Source organism: Melanostigma gelatinosum, assembly GCF_949748355.1.
Source record: "Melanostigma gelatinosum genome assembly, chromosome: 6".
Taxonomy (NCBI): Eukaryota; Metazoa; Chordata; class Actinopteri; order Perciformes; family Zoarcidae; genus Melanostigma; species Melanostigma gelatinosum.
Window position 1 is genome coordinate 2,368,320 of NC_136639.1, and position 20,180 is coordinate 2,388,499.

Here is a 20,180-nt window from a genome sequence, read left to right on the forward strand (position 1 = left end):
TAGCCCCGGACCCTGCAGCCGTTGTGACACCCGGCTTATTTTGCGCAACCGCTGCACAGCTGCGGCAAATCCAGCACCAGCGCTGCCCGTGCACCACCACGGTCTCTCCCGACGTGCGGCGAGGATGCGGACTTCTCTGGTCGTGTGCTGCTGCGTCTTTGCGCTGCAATGCCTCCCGAGCACGCTTTGTCTCCCGGTGCGGGGATCCAGCAGGTACAAAGGGGCGCCGGTGAGTTGGACCACGCTTGTTTGTTTGTTTTCTGTTGTAAAGAAGTTGCTGAGAAGTCGAAACAAAAAAAGAGTTTTCTGCAGAAGTTTGGATTTATTCTGTGCAGAACGAGTCGGTTTGGTTTGAATTGTTGCAGCGTGGGAGATGATTCATTTTGTTGCATTTTAAAGGAATCCGCAGTGTTGACTTTCTTGATTATTTCTGTGACTCCCCCACCCCCTAACACACTAAACACACTCAAAACGCGCGCGCACACACATGTACACACACACACACGCTCGCACAATATTTTGCAACTTTCCTGTGCAGACTTTAAAGCAGCACGAGTCTCTTTGCTGCAAAGTAAATACTATCCTCAGCATTGTATGTATGAAGAATTTCTTTAAGGATTAAGTGTCACTTTTCTGCAGCGAAATACACACGCACGTGCACGTACTCACATCTTTTTGCGATAGTTTTGTTGTGCAGACTCAAACGCAGCATGACTATTTGCTTCAAGGTAAATTATATCCTCATTATTGTTTGAAGAATTTTCTCTAAGGTTTAAGTGTCAACTTTTCTGCAGCCAAATGTACACGTGCACGCCTGCACACATGCACGCCCCTACCCCATCAATGCCACTTAAGTTGTATTTAAGGAAATTGCTATTTTTAACGCGCACGTGGAGCTGACCTGTCACTGTAATTATATATAGCACCGGGGGCTGCTTTTACTTTGAAAAGATTACTATCATCACTATTTATTCATTTGTATTTTTGTGTCTGCTCAGCAGAAGCAGACGCAGTCATGCCAAAAAAACCTGACGTCTTCTCCCCTCTGCGTGCGTGCGTGACAGCAAAGTCTTTCGTTTTTTTTGCCTCAGTGCAGCCAGCGCAAAAAAACCAACATAAAGTTTGCTGAGTTCCCCCTCGTCTGCAGGACAGGAAGCAGTAATAACAGGTCTTAGAGGCATTTTGTCAACAACACCATAAAAGACGGGTCCTCCATATGGACCCGTCATGAGGGCGTCTGTGGCACGTGCTACCTCTGCAGACAGTCACGTGTCTTTGTAGTTTATTTACTTACTTATCTGACAAGTTGGCTTCATTTATCAGCCTCACTTTGCTGTTTTGCACACCGGACCACATGCTGCTACTTTAAGACTTTTAATTCTAATATTTTGGTTGTAATAATTTTGGATCAGGTCAACGACACAGCCTTTGTTTACTGTCCTCTCTTCTCGTGCATCTAACCTTTATTTAGGCTAGTTTAGCGCGCATGCTTTTTTCCCACAGGAATGTCCTGTTTACAGGTACACAGAAAAATAAGGAATTCATCAAAACATACAGATAAGCAGTTACACGGAAGAATCGGGGCGGTTATACGGAGAATTGTATGTGGTGCTTTTAAGGTTGTTATTTTTAGGAGACTGTACAGTAAATCACTTTTGGTTTTGAAGCATCAGCCGGTCACAAAGCAAGATATGTTTGGAGTCGAGTTGCAAAACAAACGGCGACCTTCTGACGAGAGATTTCCACAGATATAAATACAAGTTTGGCACGTTGACTCAGGGAAAGAAACAACCAATCGTATCATAAGAAAGGAGTGTTAGTGAAACCGATGCTTCATGTGTTAAAGCTGCATTCTCTCTAATGTCCACCAGGGGGCGACTCCTCTGGTTGTATAGAAGTCTATGAGAAAATGACTCTACTTCTCTCTTGATTTATTCCCTCAGTAAACATTGTAAACATGAGTTTATGTCTCAATCTCTAGTTTCAAGTCTTCTTCAATACAGCATGATGTTCATTTAGTACATTATGGTCCATTTAGAGTCACACAGACCATAAAGCAGGGGATGCTTTAGGGCGGGGCTACACGCTGATTGACAGGTTGCTACCACGGCGATGTCTGGGAGGTATTCTTGTTTTCATCACAGTGGGTTTTCACTTGATGACAGGTCATTCTAAACATTGTGGTCACCTAAAAAACGTCTCAGGAAAGATGTAGAAAGATGGCACCTCCTTTCTGATTATCTACGTCACACAAGTCATTGAAAGTCGTCAAAGCTTCAGATTCCTTATTTCAGTGAAGTCACAGCAAGAACCTATGTGTTGCATTAATCTACTGGTTCCCGACCTTGAGGTCTTCTTGGGGTTTCTCAGACTTTCCTCTAATCTCTGTTTTAGTCTTGTACATTCGTGGATATTTTTTACGTTTTATTCAAATAAAACACACCTGGTGGACACCTGTAAGTGTTGAGTAGGGGTCACAAACCAAGGGTCATAAACCTTTGTCTGACACAGTGAACATCTCAAAGGGCAAAATCAATATAACATAGTGTGGACTGATGCTGGTGTAACCATCACTATATATATATATATATATACCCACACTTTGTTCGTTTCTTTGTTTAATCCACAGTAATCAGAAGCCGTTGTATTGTTCCGACACATCTTTCGTTGACGGCGTGATCGTCTGGTCAAGTTGAACCCCCCCCCCCCCCCCCCAAAAAAACAGGTTTCCACACATGAAAAATGACTCACTTCTAGCAACACATTATCAGAGCAGTGTTGCACCTGTGATGACTACGTTGTTATGTCTGCTGGTCATCTCGCTGGAAAGTCTAATCTGTAGTTTTGTCAATTTGCCCCCCCCCCCCCCCCTCGCTGTTGAAAAAGGAGTGAGTGATTACACAGGCCCGGACAGGCCTCCAGGTCTGTGGCATTCAGGGGATTCACAAAGTGCCTGTTTTCTCTCTCTCTCTGGGCTGAAGAGGGGGAGCTGACAGCCAACTGTTTTTGTCAATAAACCCCGAGTCCCTGGGTTCTGCTTTTTCTTTCTTCTGTCTTTGCACTATCGCGTCGACGTCTTCGGGCGACGCGATTGGTCGGGGGAAACCGTGGGAGCAAAGGTGACATCAGAGCCGGGCCCGGGTTCCCAGCGAGTATAGATCTAGGTCACAGCTGCGCCGGGCCATGAGTGGCTGATGATTAAAGGCCCCTCCCTCATGAAGTTAATCAGATGCTTTTGTTCAAACCCCTCACTAACAAGGTGAGAGGAGGGGGCCGGCAGAATGAACCCGTCAGGACTGGCCCAGTTTGACAGGATGGTGTCGGCACTTGAATTGAGATCCATCCTCTGGGTACCGTGAATGTCTGAACAAGATTTCATGGCAATCCATAAAATGGTTGTTGGGATATTTCAGTCATTAATTCTGCCGGTATTTGCTCATAAACTCAAAGACAAATTAAAAGTTTGACGTTATGGTGGCGCCAGATAAAACATCTGAGAATCACCAAAGTCAGTAGGATTCGTCCTCTGGGCACCATGAATCTCTGTACTAAGTTTCATGGCAATACATAAAATAGATGTTGAGATATTTCAAGTCTGGACCGGAGTGACCTACAGACAAGCAGAGCTGCCTAAAAAGTGTTATTCAAGAATCAGCGATCAGGTTTTTAAACAGCAGGTGTTGCTCCAGATGTTTTTTTTTAAATCACTCCACACTCCCGATAAAAACAGACCTTGTGTAAACTGGGCTGAACATTCACTGCGTGCGTGTGTCCACGATGTCCGGACTTAACCTTCCCGACTGGAGTCTTGTCGCTTTCGATCCGTCCATCTCAACCAAATCAAATAACGACCGATTGCCCCCAAAGAGCCTGAAACAAAAAGACAGCATAATCTGCCCGGTATCCGTTACTCTGCAGCGCTCTCGTTAACGACGGAATAATCCGTGAGTCATCCTGCAGCCGGACGGACAGAAGACCTGCAAGCCTGAGGTCTCTGCGGAAGGAGAGATAAGAGATCCAAGCAGATGGTTTATATCACCTTCCACTGGCGGGTGTTTCTGATTATCAGATGATATATTGGATTAGCAGAGTAAGGCGGAAGATAACGAGGTATTTGTTGATGAAGAAAGTGAACCCACCCTTTCCTATCTGGCACTTTAAATCCACCCTTTGTCCTGTTTCTCTCAATGAGAGCACACCCTCCAACATTGAAAGCTTATCTGTCTGCTCATGGAAACACTTACTGATGACTTACTTCCTATCGTCCGGATTCTCTGTTACCAGGTTTAAGACGGTTAAGATATCCTCACACTTTTATCCGGCGCTTCTTGTTTTTCTGCTACAGATTCTTGTGAGAATCATCGGCTTCTTTGAAACACTCAATAAAACCAGTTTGTGTTTTTTTGCGGCGTCAGATCTCATCAGTCTGCAATGTTCAGTGAATATCAGGAGGAATTTTTCGATCATCTTTTCCAATTTCCTTACTTTGTTGGAGTCACTTTCCACTCAATCTTCTTTTTCTGCTTCTGCTGCAGTTCCTTCTGTCTTTTATTCAGAACACATGTTGTCGAGGACGCAATGCATTCTGGTATGTGATGAACAAATTGGTCTCTGAGCCTTTTGTTTGAGTTGTTGTTACCTCCGCAAAGAAGGTTTTCGTGTTTGGTTCGTTTTGTCTGTTTGTCAGCAGGATCGCGGAAAAACTCGAGTCCGGATTTTCATGATACTTGGTGGAAGGGTGCATCACGGGGCGAGGAAGATGCCCTTTAAATTACACAATACATTAATTATTTGTTCCTTGTTAGCAGGATCAATTTATTGTTGGTTTTGGATTTCATGGGATTTTAAAAAAACATCTGAAACTGCATTTTCTCTTTTTATTGGCAAGAGTCAGCTGATAAGATTGATACCAATATGACGTCTGCACCCTAACTTAGCTTAGCATAATTTACTAAATGAACATCATGCTGTATTGAAGAAGACTTGAAACTAGAGATTGAGACATAAACTCATGTTTACAATGTTTACTGAGGTAATAAATCAAGAGAGAAGTAGAGTCATTTTCTATAGACTTCTATACAACCAGAGGAGTCGCCCCCTGGTGGACACTAGAGAGAACGCAGCTTTAACACATGAAGCTTTGACTTCACTTTTTAGAACTGGAGGTTTACTGTGATTGACAGGTCTCTCTACCAGAGACGTATACGACATCTCTACATCACTCCACCATCCAAAAATGGTCACTTCCTGTTCACTGGTTGCAAAAATTCAAGATGGCGACGACCAAAATGCCAAACACGAGGCTTCAAAAACGGCAGTGCACAAACCAATGAGTGACGTCACGACGACTACGTGCACTTCTTACATCCAGTCTATAGTGGAGGAGAAAATGTTACGGTGGCTTCTTCTTTTTTTACATTATTGTTCAGTTTCTCCTCAAACTCGGTGCCGACTGATTTGGAACGATGTTTGAGCGTTGCTCGGACGGAGGCGGGCGGCTGAGATGAGTCGGTCATAGCAGTCATCGCACCTGGAGCCGATGAACACCCGTGACTACTGCACAGTAATTTGTCCCGGGAATGAATTCTGATTGTAACCTTTTCCTTTAACGAAAAAACTAAAAAGCCAGATGTTGGTGGGTTTTTGTCCGGTGGGAAAGGGGCTTTAGACAGCTGCTGGCAGTATAGCTTCATATTAAGAAAGTAAATAAGCTTATATCTGATTAGATCTTCATGCTCACTTCAAAATAAAATTTGTAGAAACACATCTGGCGATGTTCATGCCAATAAACCTCTAACTCCAGGGGTTTTAAATTGCTAAATGTTGAGAGTTTGCTTTGTATCTTGGGGGCAGGTGATCCCATGTCAGTGACTCAGCAGGAGTGTTGTGTTCATGCTCGCGTGTTCACATGTAATTTTCAGAGCAGACAATGGAAATCCTGTTAGGAGACTTTGTGACGACGCTACAAGAAAAAAAAATACCCTCGGGACAAAGTAGTCTGTCACTTTCTGCTGAGAGTGCAAGATGCCAGTTGATGAGACGTGAAAACTCCCAAAGAGCCCGAAGGCTCTTTGAGAAGGCTTCTTCACTCTGGAAACGTGTGAGTTTGTGATGGTGGCGGAGGAGGAGGAGGAGGAGGAAGGTGTTTATTACATGTATGGACATATCTAGCTTCTGGTTACAGCGATGACAAGATGTGTGAGCTGCGGTGGATCTGACAGCGGTATTCAGAACGAAACGTGTCCGTACACGGCGCATCTGAACGTCGTCGTCTTCAGTCTGACAACAAATCCACCGCCACCCCCCCCCCCCCCCCCCACTGATATTTATAATTCCTCCGACCCATAGAGATCCATTAACAGCACACTTTAGTTTATTCTGACTCGATCCCACAAACACCGTCCTGCTCCCACAAACAGCACTTTATTTGTCTTTTATTGGGCAGCTTCTATCACTGAATAATATTTGTTATTATCAAGTTAAAAAGCCTTAAAACACACACCAGATATTGTAGCTGGAGCTCTTGTTTGGGTTTGAACTTTGATGTGAAACCTGTTTGGAATCAGGAGCGTTGAGGTCAGACAGGTCAATCAATCACAGATTTTCATTTTCCTCTTTGAAATGACGCCCAGCACTTAGAATTAGCCAACGTAGCCGAGCCTCCCCTCACAGATTGGGATCAGGCGGCGGGCGACTTCGGTCTAAACTGTCTAGTTTTTTGGGGGACGGCGGTCGGCTTGTGACCAGGTGACCTCCAGGTCAAATCAAACCTAAAATGAGTTTACATTATCCTGACTCAGCACGGCTGGATTACCAGTTACCAACTGGGACGAGTGGATAACTCCACGAAAACTAAATGAATATTATTATAATAATTTGATTAATTTACCTTTTTAGGGAACTTTCAGTTTATAGTATCTATTGTGGTCGCAAGAGGCACATTCCCACTAAAGTTGACGTGAACTCAATGGCCTGTTTCACTTATAGAGCCTATAGCCCCCCCCCCCCCCCCCCCCCCCCCTGGGGTAAACACATGTATAAACAAAAAAGCAAACAAATAGAGACTGAATTCCATGCTGGTTATGTTTTCCAGCAGTTTCATGTCAACAGCTTTTGGAGATGTTTCAGACGTGCTTCACATAAGGGTTTGGTTGAAAGTCTTCTTGTTGTCATGTGTCCACATAACAGAGGAGGAACCTCAGATCTCACGCCAGACAAATAGAAGCTGAACAAGAAGCCGGTTTCGTTTTTTTCTGAGGCACTGTTTTGGCTTATTCACAAACCTAACAAGCAGTTTAAAGAAAAACTGTAGGACATGAGCAGAGACGCCCCCCCCCCCCCTCTCTAATGTGACAAAGTGCTTTGTGCTGCAAAATAAGCAGCTTACATCTCGTTTAAACAAAGTGAAACACAGGAGGTGGAGGAGGGGTTTTCGGGGGGGTGTGTACTGTTTGTTCTGTGATCCAGACCCATCAGTCACCGTGTGTTCTGCAGTCTGGAGCACATTCCACGAATCCTGCTGGGTTTTGTTCCCCTTAACCTACAACGACGACACGGTTTGAGAGCTGCAGAGCCGAGCGAGGCAGCGGCGTTCAAACACAACGCGGTGGTGACGGTTATTGTTCTGTATTTTAGGGATCGATTGTGAAATAGGGGCTTTGGCTTTTGGTGTAGGAGTTGTATGGTTGATTTCAAAATCTTTGGTTTCATAATGTTTACAGTTGATATTTTCTTACTTTTTTGTGTTTGATTACTTTGGTCTGTGTGACTCTAAATGGACCATAATGTACTAAATGAACATCATGCTGTATTGAAGAAGACTTGAAACTAGAGACTGAGACATAAACTCATGTTTACAATGTTTACTGAGGTAATAAATCAAGAGAGAAGTAGAGTCATTTTCTGTAGACTTCTATACAACCAGAGGAGTCGCCCCCTGGTGGACACTAGCGAGAATGCAGCTTTAAGGCACTTCAGTATTGGCTTCAGTCGGCAGAACCGGAGGTTGGCGCCTGGTTTTAACCCAGAAGCTGAGACATATTTCTACCTGCACGTGTCTGAAATCCCGACAATGACTCGTGCATATTGCAGTATTTCATGGACACGGGCAATATCAGAAAAAGCTCTTCGCAGGATTATATAACAGAGAAGTTGTGGGAAGATTCACAGGATCTGATGATACAAGTAATTAGTTTCGTCTACACAATAAATTGATAGCGTCTTTTCCCACAGGTTGTTGTGAGTCGCAGCGGAAAAGGAAATGCCCGTAATTGTGATAGAGGGAGAACACCCAACAGTAAGTGAAGTACTGCAGATGTGGTCTGGATCAGCGAGTCCGATGAGGAGGCTCTGCTCTGTCATTTGCTTCAGTGGAAATGAGCGAAGCCATTTCCTCTGGATCTGGTGTTGTACCGATAACGGGACATCCTGGGACCGACTGTCTCTTAAATTGGGGCAATCGACGCGCCTCTGTGACCTGATCACGAGAATTCAAAATGAATTCAAAGTGATGTTGATTCACATTCAACAAACTCTGTTATGCACGTCTGTCTCAGGTCTTCGTCTTTGTTTCTTCCTCCTGTCACTCTTTCTTCTTGTCTTCTTCTTCCTCCCCCTTTTCTAACGTTCCTCTTCTTCATCAAGCCTTTCTTCTGTTTGTACTTGTTTAACCTCCTCAATCAGAATTATAAACTGTTAGTTTCTGCAGAAAGTTCTTTGAAATTGAATTTAATAACAAAGACAATAGCCCCAAAAAACTATATTTACAACAAAAGGCAATGCCTCAAATACTACAGTTAAAAACACAACATGAAGATAAAGATTTCTACAGTCTGAAATAGAGCTAACTGTTCAATAGAGCGCAACAGTGACCGCACACTTTTTTAACGTCTCCGGTTCATGAAGTAAATTCAGGAAACTTTTCCATGGTAATAGCAAACTCCACCAATCAGAGACGTCGCTGTTACACTTTAGGATTTTGGACATTTGTCTGTTATCTGTAACTGCCGATCCTATTAAACACGTTTGTCTTAAAACAATATTATACGAACTTCTCACAGCTCGTGGTAAATCTGCCCTGGACGGTTACAACATTATGGCTAAAACTGTTGAGTTCAATAAGCTATATTGCTGCTAAAATAGATAATTGTACAGCTAACAGCCCAGTATTGAGTCAATAGAAAGCAGCTCAGAGCGCTAAAGACTGACCAGCAGAAGCATGTTTCCGGCTAGCTAACGTGTTAGCGGTTAGCTCACCAGCAACAAACCATGTGACCAGACTTTTATTCTTGTGTCTTCACGTTTCTCCCTTTACCTTCATGATTCTCTTATTTATTTCCACACATTGTAATACAACACCAAAGACGATCAGATGACACAGCACAACATATTCCTTAATTATTTAATGTATAGTGTCACTGATCCATTTTCAGATTTTTTTATTTATTTTTTTTACTTTTGTTTTTTTAAATTCACGTGATGTGGTAAGTCCTCCAGTGTAAATATCTTTATTTGTCTTTTTTATTTATGTATTTAATGACTCATGTTCTGACTCATGAACATCGTTGTTTTCTCCCCCCAGGTCTCTGAAAAGTTCCCCGACCTGAAGAAGAAGGGGGGGAAGCTTCCTCACGCTCAGGACTTAGTGAAGGAGGCGAGTTTGCCGACGAACACCTCGAACGCGTGGAACCGGCCTCGCTGTGGCGTACCGGACTACCCCGCTCACAAGGAGGTGCACCATCGGGGGCGACACCGCCAGAGACGCTTCGTCTTGTACGGAGGACGTTTGGAGAAGACAGACCTCACCTACAGGTACAGATAACCCACCTACGACAACATGGATGAGAAGTGCTCACAATAATTTCACATCTACAAGCATAGAAAAGCTTCAACTGCAATAAAACGGTGTGATCTGCTCGAAAGCTCAGGAAGAAGCGAGTGAGTTTCAAGTGTGAAACATGAAGTCAATGTTGATTTATTCGTCACGTAGCTTCCGTACTTAACGCCACATCCGTAATTATTTTAACCCGAACCACAATCTTTTCTTAAACCTTACTCAGTAGTTTCCTGTGAAGAGGGAAGTTTATTTTGAAAAGACTGTATGCATGCAACGAGCGTAAATTGATACGTGTTGCTGGAATTTTGTAAGACAATGCAGGAATAAATGATGAATAACTTTTCATTAGATATCATACGGACCGTATGAGGATACGTTGTGTGTAAATAAGTAACGGTTTGCTACAAAGTTAACCGTATCAAGATAAAATGTAACGATATGTCAACGTCAACTTGTTTCTGCTGCCCCCAACAGGCCAAAAACAAAATACTTTATTGCAGGTTGAAGAAATTATTTAGTTTTTACGAGACAGCGCGTTACAAAAGTTCATGGCGGACGTAACGATGACTCTGCTGCAGGCAGGATGTGACAGATTCGTAGACACATTGGCTGTTGAACTCAAAGAGAACACATGTAACACAGGGACGGCTTTCGTAGTTCTTAGAAAATGAAATCTTGAAATTATGATTCTGACAAACGAGCGCAGGTTTTCTTTCATCTGAGGCCTTGGCACCAGCGAGCGTCTGGCAATCCTCCGTTGGCTGGCTGCCTCTCAGTCTGCGTCCGCCGGAGTCCCTTTCATTGTAGTCGTTCTTTGACGTAACAGTACATTAAGACAGATAGAGAAAGAGAGACGGGCGAGGCAGCAGCGACCACAGACTAATGAGATTCTGCTGGATCGGACCAATGAAAGGGCTCAGAGTGACACCTTTGTGTGGCAGCAACACACAAAGTTAAACGACACTTGACCCGACGGGGCCACCGTTGCTTCTACGGCCTTCTAAATGACTGAAGCGTAAAGAAAGAGTGGCGCCTCACCAATGAGTCCCCGTGTTTGCTTTTTATTTAGAGTCAGTCAGCATTTTGATCTTGTGAAGCAAGTTCTGGCACGACGCTTGAAGTCAGCTGAGAGCAGATTTGTTTTTAACGGCTTTAACGGTTGTTAAGGAAACTGTAAAGAAGGCTGCAACACGTTGACAGGTTGAGCTTGTTGTGGTAGAGGGGGGGGGGGGGGGGCGTCCTGTATCCACAAGGCTGGCGGTTCCTACAGTTTGTGTGCCGAAGTGTCCTAAATGTTTATCTAAAATATAAGTATAGCTATAAATCATTGAGGATGGAATTGGTTTAAATGCACTTTGTAAAACATTGGTGAACTTAAGCAGTTGTAAAAAATAACGATGTATAGCTGTACTTATATTTTTCTGTACAAAACCAACAGGGAACCTACCAACAAGTATTGTGTATCAAAGCCCGATATATCTTCTTCTGTGCAATAGAGCTCCATTGTTCAAAAACGAGTAAATACACGTAACTTAACACGATGGACATTTTGCTCAGGATGGCAAGGAATATGCTCCACAGCGATGGTGAAGCATATCAAAACAAATGAGTCTGTAAAGAGCCCCAAAAGAATCCAAAGAAAGAGATACAGCAACTAGATCGACGGTTACATCCAACAGTGATGAAAGGAAAGACCACCTGCACCCGGCCGGTCACTATTTGACGTTGGCTTATTTCAGTTGGCAAGTCGCTAACTTACCAGCTAACGTTGCTGTAAGGAATCAATGTTAAAATGATCTATTTTATCAGAGACATCACTCGCCTGAAAGCTGACTCGTTTGATATGTTCGTAATATGACAGCAGACTAAAGCTAGCCAATGTGAAGCGCTAACGTAAAGCACTCCAGCTCACTCGTGTCTGCATTATTCTTCAATAAAAACACGTACTTACCTATTTGAAGCTCAGCAAAGTGGGGCTGGAGAGTCGTATTAAAAATATGTATATCTATCATCTTTAATCTTCAGGGTATTTGTGTTGAACAGGTGATAAGCTGCAAGCTTTACATCACTCACACTAATGGTTGCACTATTGCACAAGCACTCTTTATTTATGATCAAACTATTCTCAGTTTTAAAGGAACATTTTCCAGACAAGTGATCTCTTCCGCTCCTCATACTTGTAAACAGAAGACAGTGGTTGAGATGAACACCAGCGGTATTTCTTATTGCTCGTCTTCCTCTAAATCAAGACCACATTTCCCGAAAACCCCGTCTGCTTCCTGTCGCTCTTGACTCTCCTTGCATGAAAAAGACAAGAAAAGACGAGCTGATGACAGCCAGTATGAATTCTTCAATTCTCCGGACTTGTGCCGTAGAATGATGCAGCAGATCTTCCCCAGCACAAAGGCCTCTGGAGACTCACAGCTTTGCTTTGTTTATGTCCAAAGTAGCTGTATTTATACATCTTAACTCTACATACACTACACAATACTACACATAACGCCTTTAACTTTAAACCTTTACATCAGTAAAACCCGTACATGTAGACCAGAGGAAGACCAGCTGATATTCAGGTCATCAGGAAACATTTATTACAAATTAAACAACTACCTCAAGTGCTCATATCCAGAATTGACAGCTAGAGGTCAAAGGAATGGTTTTCATTTTGGTAAATACACATATTATATTAACCTCATGTCTGTGCGTTGAGTACAGAGCTGGAGTCAGGATGTGTTTAGCCTAGCTTAGCATAAAGACTGGAAACAGGAGACGGTTAGCCTGGCTCAGTCCAAAGTTTAAAAGTCTGCCTACGAACGCCTCTAAATCTCTTTAATCAGCATCCTGTATATGTTTTGTTTATTGTGAAACACAAAGCAGTCATTTTTGTGATGCAGTGTTTTCTTTTTGAGCGTTCCGGGCGCGAGGTTTGGTACCATTGTGCCAAAACCAAAATCTGTGCTTACGCTTTATAGCCAGAAGCGCTGCACAGAATTCAGGCTAAACACGTCCTGACAGCTCCGCACTTCGCCCACATCAGAGCGGTTTCAATCCTCTCGTCTCAATCCAAAATGTTGAACTATTGCTTTAACTTTCACTTATCGGCGCATGTATTTGTAACAGGCCACCGTGTTGTAAGTTAAAAGCAACGCAAAATATAAGTTGACAAACGGCTGATGACCTTTAAAAGTTAGTGTTGAGCCCGGTAACAGGTTACTAATCCAGCTAGCAGCACATAGAGGGCACTAACCAGCACCAGGAGGCATCCTCCGGTTCTGCAGAGTGAAGCCAAAGCTTCATGTGTTAAAGCTGCATTCTCTCTAGTGTCCACCAGGGGGCGACTCCTCTGGTTGTATAGAAGTCTATAGAAAATGACTCTACTTCTCTCTTGATTTATTACCTCAGTAAACATTGTAAACATGAGTTTATGTCTCAATCTCTAGTTTCAAGTCTTCTTCAATACAGCATGATGTTCATTTAGTACATTATGGTCCATTTAGAGTCACACAGACCATAAAGCAGGGGATGCTTTAGGGCGGGGCTACACGCTGATTGACAGGTCTCTATCAGAGACGTATAGGGCGTCTCTACGTCACTCCTCCTCAGTCCTAATATGGTCACTTCCTGTTCACTGGTTGCATTTCGTGGCCGTTAGCCTGTTTTTGCTTGTTTCCACTCTTCATGCTAAGCTAAGCTAACTGCCTGTGGCTTCATATTGACCGTACAGACATTCTCATCAAACTCTCCGTCAGGAAAACAACAACAGCATTTCCCCAAACTTTTACTTTAATATCAGGATTGAACCTGATATTAAAAACCTTCCCAGATAAAAAGGCAAACTCCCCAAAGTCATCTCATCAACAACTGATTTATTACAAACTGAAACATTCATTCTCATTTTACTGCAGCAGTAACTTTTAGATGTGGGTCGTAAGATAAGGAGGTTTATCACACTGGGTGGTTTCTGTGAGAAAGGAAAAGGGAGGAGACGTGATGCGGTGTTTTGTTAGCGAGCCTGAGGGCGTCGGTAACGGCACACCTCCCCTGCTGCAGATATCAGATGAGAGGGAGGCAAGCGAGGCCGGTGGTCCCCTCTCTGCCACTATACTCTACATCCTGTGTGTGTGTGTGTGTGTGTGTGTGTGTGTGTGTGTGTGTGTGTGACACCTGCGTTGATCTCCCGCAGGATCGTCCGGTTCCCCTGGCAGATAGGTGAGGAAAAGGCTCGGCGTGTCTTTCGGGAGGCGCTGAAAATCTGGAGCGATGTCACACCGCTCACCTTCACCGAGATCCACGGCGGCAAGGCCGACATCCGCATCGACTTCACAAGGTGGGAGGACCGAGACGAGGGGGGAAGTAAAAACTCCTTTAAGACTTGTTTTATGTGCAGATTAGAAAAATACAAATATTACTTCAAAAGGAATGCACCTGTTTTGGGTCAAAATAACAGAATATTAATGTATTTGGTCTGGTTCACACGTTCGTGTCTTTATTTATTCAACATGCAAAGAGAATATGATCAATTACATTTTCAAAATAAAATGGAAATAAAATACCCAAAAGTAAAGTAAAATAATTCAAAGACATAAAAAGACATGTTAGCAGCTATATTACCGGTAGTTAAGGAAATATTTTACGAGTTGATTTTATTCTCATCAGAGTGTTTGTGACCTGCAGGTACTGGCACGGAGACAACCTTCCCTTCGACGGCCCGGGTGGGATTCTCGCTCACGCCTTCTTCCCCAAAACTCACCGGCAGGGCGACATCCACTTCGACTACGACGAGTCCTGGACCCTCGGAAACCACATGGGTGAGTGTTTGTCCGGAGAAAACAGATTATTATTTCACCAACTTTGTTTAATCTTTGTTTCTTTAAGTAGAACATGAAGAAATAAATATGATTTAATAACAGACCAGGTCACCAAAGACAATAAATGTGTCATTATTTCATCGATACAAGAACCCAAACAAGGAGTTTTAAGTTCAATATGACAGAACAATGCAATCGTCTCATTACAGATATACTTTGCTCGAGTTAAGCAGCATCATAATCAAATACAGAGATGCTAGGAACAAAACAAATATATATATATATATATATATATATATATATATATATATATATATATATATATATATATAAATCAACTACAACACTCGAGCCATCTCAAATGAAATGAAAGCGATCAAGAAGAAAACAACTTGAAAGCGTTCTTGTCTTAAACACGTTTCAGTGACTTACTTCACAGTTTAAGCTGATTTTAGTCTTAAAGTATTTACCTTCATGTATAAAGAGCTTCACCGTGTAGCAACACAATGTTAAGAACAAAGTCTTAAGTTCCTGTTGTCCACACAGACACCAAATGTAACAGTCTTCCCTGTAAACGGGTGAGAACTCAGCCCTGGAACTACAATACATCAGACACATCTGTATCATGAGACATGAGGACTAAACAGAGACGTGAGTCAGGAAGGAGGGGAGTGGCGAGGTGCTTTTTCTTCATGACTCTTTGTTGGCACAGTAACGTCTCAGGTAGCTACATCTGCACCGCCAGCAGCTCAAAACAAACGCTTTACAACCAGGTGCTGTTTGCATCCTCTGACTGGTCCTCCCTCCCTCTCTGCAGGGACAGACCTCCTCCAGGTGGCTGCCCATGAGTTCGGGCACGTCCTGGGCCTGCAGCACTCCCGCGAGCCGGGAGCCATCATGTCGGCGTACTACTCCTTCTCCTACCCGCTGAGGCTGAGCGAGGACGACAAGCGAGGCATCCAGTACCTCTACGGCGCTCAACCCCAAGTCCTGCCCTCGCCGCCGCCGCCGCCACCTCCTCCTCCCCCTCCTCCCCCCCCACCTCCCCCTCCTCCCCCTCCTCCCCCTCCACCTCCGTCCAACCCAGAGACCAACGAGATCGTCAGGAACGTGAGTGGAGCTGACGCAGCATTTAATGAACGAAATCGTGGCTGAAACTTAACCGGTTAATGTCAAAGATCAGCGCGTCTCGTGACGCTTTCACGCCAAGTCACAAAAAAAGCTTTTGCGGCCTCACAACTGCACGACTATTTGCATATATTTAAAATGAGGTAACGTGAAGACGTTTGGCCCCTTTTCCATGCAAAGCAGCCCGTCACTATAACACTATAACTGTTCTACGGTGGTCTGTTCTGCCTCCAAAGGCGACATTTATATGAGTTTAAGATGGATGATTGCACTCAGCTGCAAAACATGAACGTTTCTATTCATCTTCTGTGAAGCGGACCTTGAGACGGAGCAGAGAGCGGATGCAATTAATTCGTTGTGAATTTGTCTGATTGTCTTTCTGACTTCCTGTCTGTGTCTCAGCTCAAAGCTCATTTGGTTCCGACTGAAGACATGAATCTTCAATACAGCTCAAATTAGAAGTTTCATTCTTTAAAAAAGTTTCGGTAATTTCCTCAAACAGCTGGTCAGTTCATCAAAGTGTACTAGAACAGGAGGAAAATAGGGGATTTGTTTGGGACTATTTTCAGCGGCGGATTCATCCACATGTGGTGGTGTCGTGAGTATTTGTGGGATTGAGTCAGAATACGTTTTTAAATGGAGCTCTGTGACTGAGAGGAAGAAGACATATCCACAGGGGGCTACTTTCCCTGAGGGTTCGGGTTTCTGTGGCGATGACGCTTAATGATGAGAGAGAATATCTTGGCGACTGCACCACATCACACAAGACTGTATCTTTGAACCTCGGATGATAAATGAGGGTCGATGTGGATGTGGAAAAAAGATCATTTTTCTCCTTCAGAACTTCTAACCGAGAGGGTTTTATTTCGGGATCAGACAATAAAAGCTTTTTCGCTGGTGTCTCATGTTCTAGCCCGACGCTTGCCAGACGGACTTCGACGCCGTGTCCATGATCCGGGGGGAGCTGTTCTTCTTCAAGTCGGGCTACGTGTGGAGGATCCGGGACGGGCGTCTGGAGGGCGGGTACCCGGCGCTGGCGTCCCGTCACTGGAGGGGGATTCCCGACAACATCGACGCCGCCTTTGAAGACAAGTCGGGGAATATTTGGTTCTTTCAAGGTGGGCAGCGAGGAAAAGGCTCGAGCTGAGATGAGTTGTGTGTGTTTTCAGGATCACGTGAACTCTTGGGCGAGTTTGAACGGGTGTAAAATGTTAATGAACACAGAGCCGTGAAATGATTGCAATTATGAGTCTTTCTGGGGTGTTTACGTGAGATGTGGTTCAGGGTGGAATGTGAGGGGACATGAAAAGCTTCTGTTTCGTCAGCCTTCTCTTCTTTCACCACTTCACCATGTGATGAACATTTAACATTCATCATGAGCTGACTTTACCTGCAGCTGATGTTCAAAAACATCAGCAAACACAGATGCTGTCCGGCTTCAAACCGCTGACTCCTGGTTTTAGGTTTTTTGGGGTTTTTGCTTCACTGCAGCTCTGAATGGTCATTCTGAAAACAGACACGGGAGTAAAACCTTTGGTCTTACACATGAAAGAGGTTTATTTGAGCAGCAAAGACATTGTCAGATCACCGTGTCTTCAATAACATTCTTGTTCTCAGGCTCATTTCCAACAATATTATTACAAAATACGGCATATAAAAGGAAAACATGCAAGTAAAAATGTGAAGACATGAAACACAAAATAGTGCAGAAGTTAAAGTATAAGTATGAAAAAAACACGTGTCATATCAAATATAATACCGTGGTACCGTGTTCAGGTTTAAACAGGATTAAAGTGGCCATGTTAGTTCACTGTGTTTGTTCATGCACAAAGACCGTATATAAGACGTAAACGTAGTCATCGTGACGTCACCCATAGACCATAAAGCAGGGGATGCTTTAGGGCGGGGCTACTGTGATTGACAGGTGAGACGTCACTCCAATTTTAAACGACTGAACGGATCTCTAAACGAAAACCACCCTCAAGACTTGAACGGCGTCTCTGCTCCTCTCTGTCCCGGGTCAGGTGAGAACTACTGGGTGTTCGACGCCGAGATGCAGATCAGAGGACCGGAGTCCATCCGGAGTCTGGGTCTGTCGGTGTCCGGGATCCAGGCGGCGCTGCGCTGGGGCCACGACTCCAACTTCAACACCTACCTCTTCCAGTCGGGCAGCTACTGGAGGTTCAGCCCCAACGAGAAGCGCGTGGAGTCCGTTTACCCCCGAAGCATGCAGGACTGGAGCGGCATCCCCGACGACGTGGACGCCACGTTCAGGGACGTCTACGGTAATTATTCCCTCAGGAAACATCGTGAACATGAGTTCATGTCTCAATCTCTAGTTTCAAGTATTCTTCAATACAGCATGATGTTCATTTAGTACATTATGGTCCATTTAGAGTCACACAGACCATAAAGCAGGGGATGCTTTAGGGCGGGGCTACACAGTGATTGACAGGTCTCTCATAGACCATAAAGCAGGGGATGCTTTAGGGCGGGGCTTACTGTGATTGACAGGTCTCTCATAGACCATAAAGCAGGGGATGCTTTAGGGCGGGGCTACACGTGCTGGTATTTGAGTCACAATGGGTTTCATGCACACTCCTATTCCACTCATAATCCGAATATGACAACATTCAGGATTTGATTTGTTGTACTTTTGGGTGCATAAAATGGCAACAAACGACTTCCTGCTCTCGTGTGACGTCGTCAGTCAGGCTACTTCTGCTCAAACCGCTCACAAACAGGTGATTTCATGACATTCAGAGATTCATGAACTCCTTTTTATTCGCTCTGGAACCAGAATATTAACATCACTATGTGCCGGTTGTGCCATTTTAGAACATGACTGCATTTGATCACAAATGAAATGCTCCTTTTATGTCATTTGAAGCCACAATGAACAGAAGATCAAAGCTTGATTGTCTGACCTGAGACTTCTCGTGTGCTTTGCGTCCTTCAGGCTACGCTCACTTCATCCGCGGGCGACAGTACTGGAAGTTGGATCCCGTCGGCATGAACTCTCTGGAGGGCTACCCGCGCTACATCGGCGTGGATTTCTTCGGCTGTAGAAACGTGTGAGACTTTTAACATGGACAGGATTGGTGTTCTCTGTTCTTTACCGTGGAGAAGAGGTTTCTTTGGAGCAGAGAGGTTTTGTGTTTTTCGTCCTGCGGATCCTTTAACTCCGTCTTTGCTTTACTCCATTTGTCGAATCTCACCTTCTTCTCAGGGAAACCCAGTAATGTTTCCTCCGACCGGCCCCTCCTGTGCAGCTGTACTCGTATTTATTTTGCTCGTTGTTATTTGTCACCGTGAGGCTGAGAACCGTGTTAACGACACATCGCTCTAACTTCCTGTCTTTCAGCCTGAAAATGAGATTTTTTGAACTGGTTTTGCAGCCGGAACCAGTTCAGACTGTCGAGGATGTTTTTCATTTGGAACTCTTGTGTTTTTTTCATCATGGACGAACGCTCTGATCCTCAAGTGTTTGAAGAGTGACATCAAACCTTAAAGCTGCAGTCAGCAGATGTGTTTGAACCCAGACATCATTCCGCATGAAGTCGGGAAACAAACGCATTCATTTTATTGGCCAATCGGACTCGAGCGGAGTCTGAATGACAACACATGAACAAAAGTCACATTATGTTCAAGTCGTTCACTAATTAGAGTTGTTGTGACTTTGTTGAGACTGTGACCGACTTGTTCGAGCTCTTATCAGCTGAACATTCTGCTCCGTATTCAAATCATTTGGGGTTTTAAGGTCCTGAACTGAGTCTCTCAGGCACAAAAAACTGATTCCTTCGACTAGTATTATGCAAATATTGCTGAGTTGAGATAAACAGTCGCACAAATTTTGGAACACACAGATGGAAATATATATATTTACATATACATATATATATTTGATTTATTCCCTCAGTAAACATTGTAAACATGAGTTTATGTCTCAATCTCTAGTTTCAAGTCTTCTTCAATACAGCATGATGTTCATTTAGTACATTATGGTCCATTTAGAGTCACACAGACCATAAAGCAGGGGATGCTTTAGGGCGGGGCTACACAGTGATTGACAGGTCTCTACCAGAGACGTATACGGCGTCTCTACGTCACTCCTCCTCAGTCCTAATATGGTCACTTCCTGTTCACTGGTTGCAATTAAAACCAAATATTGTGCATCGCTGGTGCTGCAGCGTCCTGGAGAACCGCTCATCCGAACAACGTCACACTCGACACTGAGCCTCTCTGGATCATCAGCTGTAGAGACGCCAAGTGAGAAGTCCATCGGACGAACGGTTGTCGAGGAAAGCAAAGGACAGACAGAGAGACAGAGAGAGAGACACAGAGAGACAGAGAGACACACAGACAGACAGACAGACAGACAGAGAGACAGACAGAGAGAGAGACAGAGA

At 44.0% G+C, this 20,180-nt stretch overlaps 1 protein-coding gene across 1 annotated transcript in view; it reads left to right on the forward strand.

The window, feature by feature from the left end:
- Positions 1-101: 101 nt before the first annotated feature.
- The window catches only part of mmp11a (matrix metallopeptidase 11a), a 22,555-nt gene continuing 2,476 nt past the window's right edge, over positions 102-20,180 (forward strand). Inside the window, exons 1-8 of the mRNA XM_079269440.1 lie at positions 102-229; positions 9,581-9,810; positions 14,019-14,162; positions 14,510-14,643; positions 15,461-15,753; positions 16,685-16,889; positions 17,796-18,056; positions 18,731-20,180. The exon at positions 18,731-20,180 is cut by the window's right edge and continues 2,476 nt beyond it. Of these exons, the coding sequence (XP_079125566.1) occupies positions 125-229; positions 9,581-9,810; positions 14,019-14,162; positions 14,510-14,643; positions 15,461-15,753; positions 16,685-16,889; positions 17,796-18,056; positions 18,731-18,849 (1,491 nt within the window). The 5' untranslated portion in view covers positions 102-124 and the 3' untranslated portion in view covers positions 18,850-20,180. The remainder of the gene's footprint in view (positions 230-9,580; positions 9,811-14,018; positions 14,163-14,509; positions 14,644-15,460; positions 15,754-16,684; positions 16,890-17,795; positions 18,057-18,730) is intronic.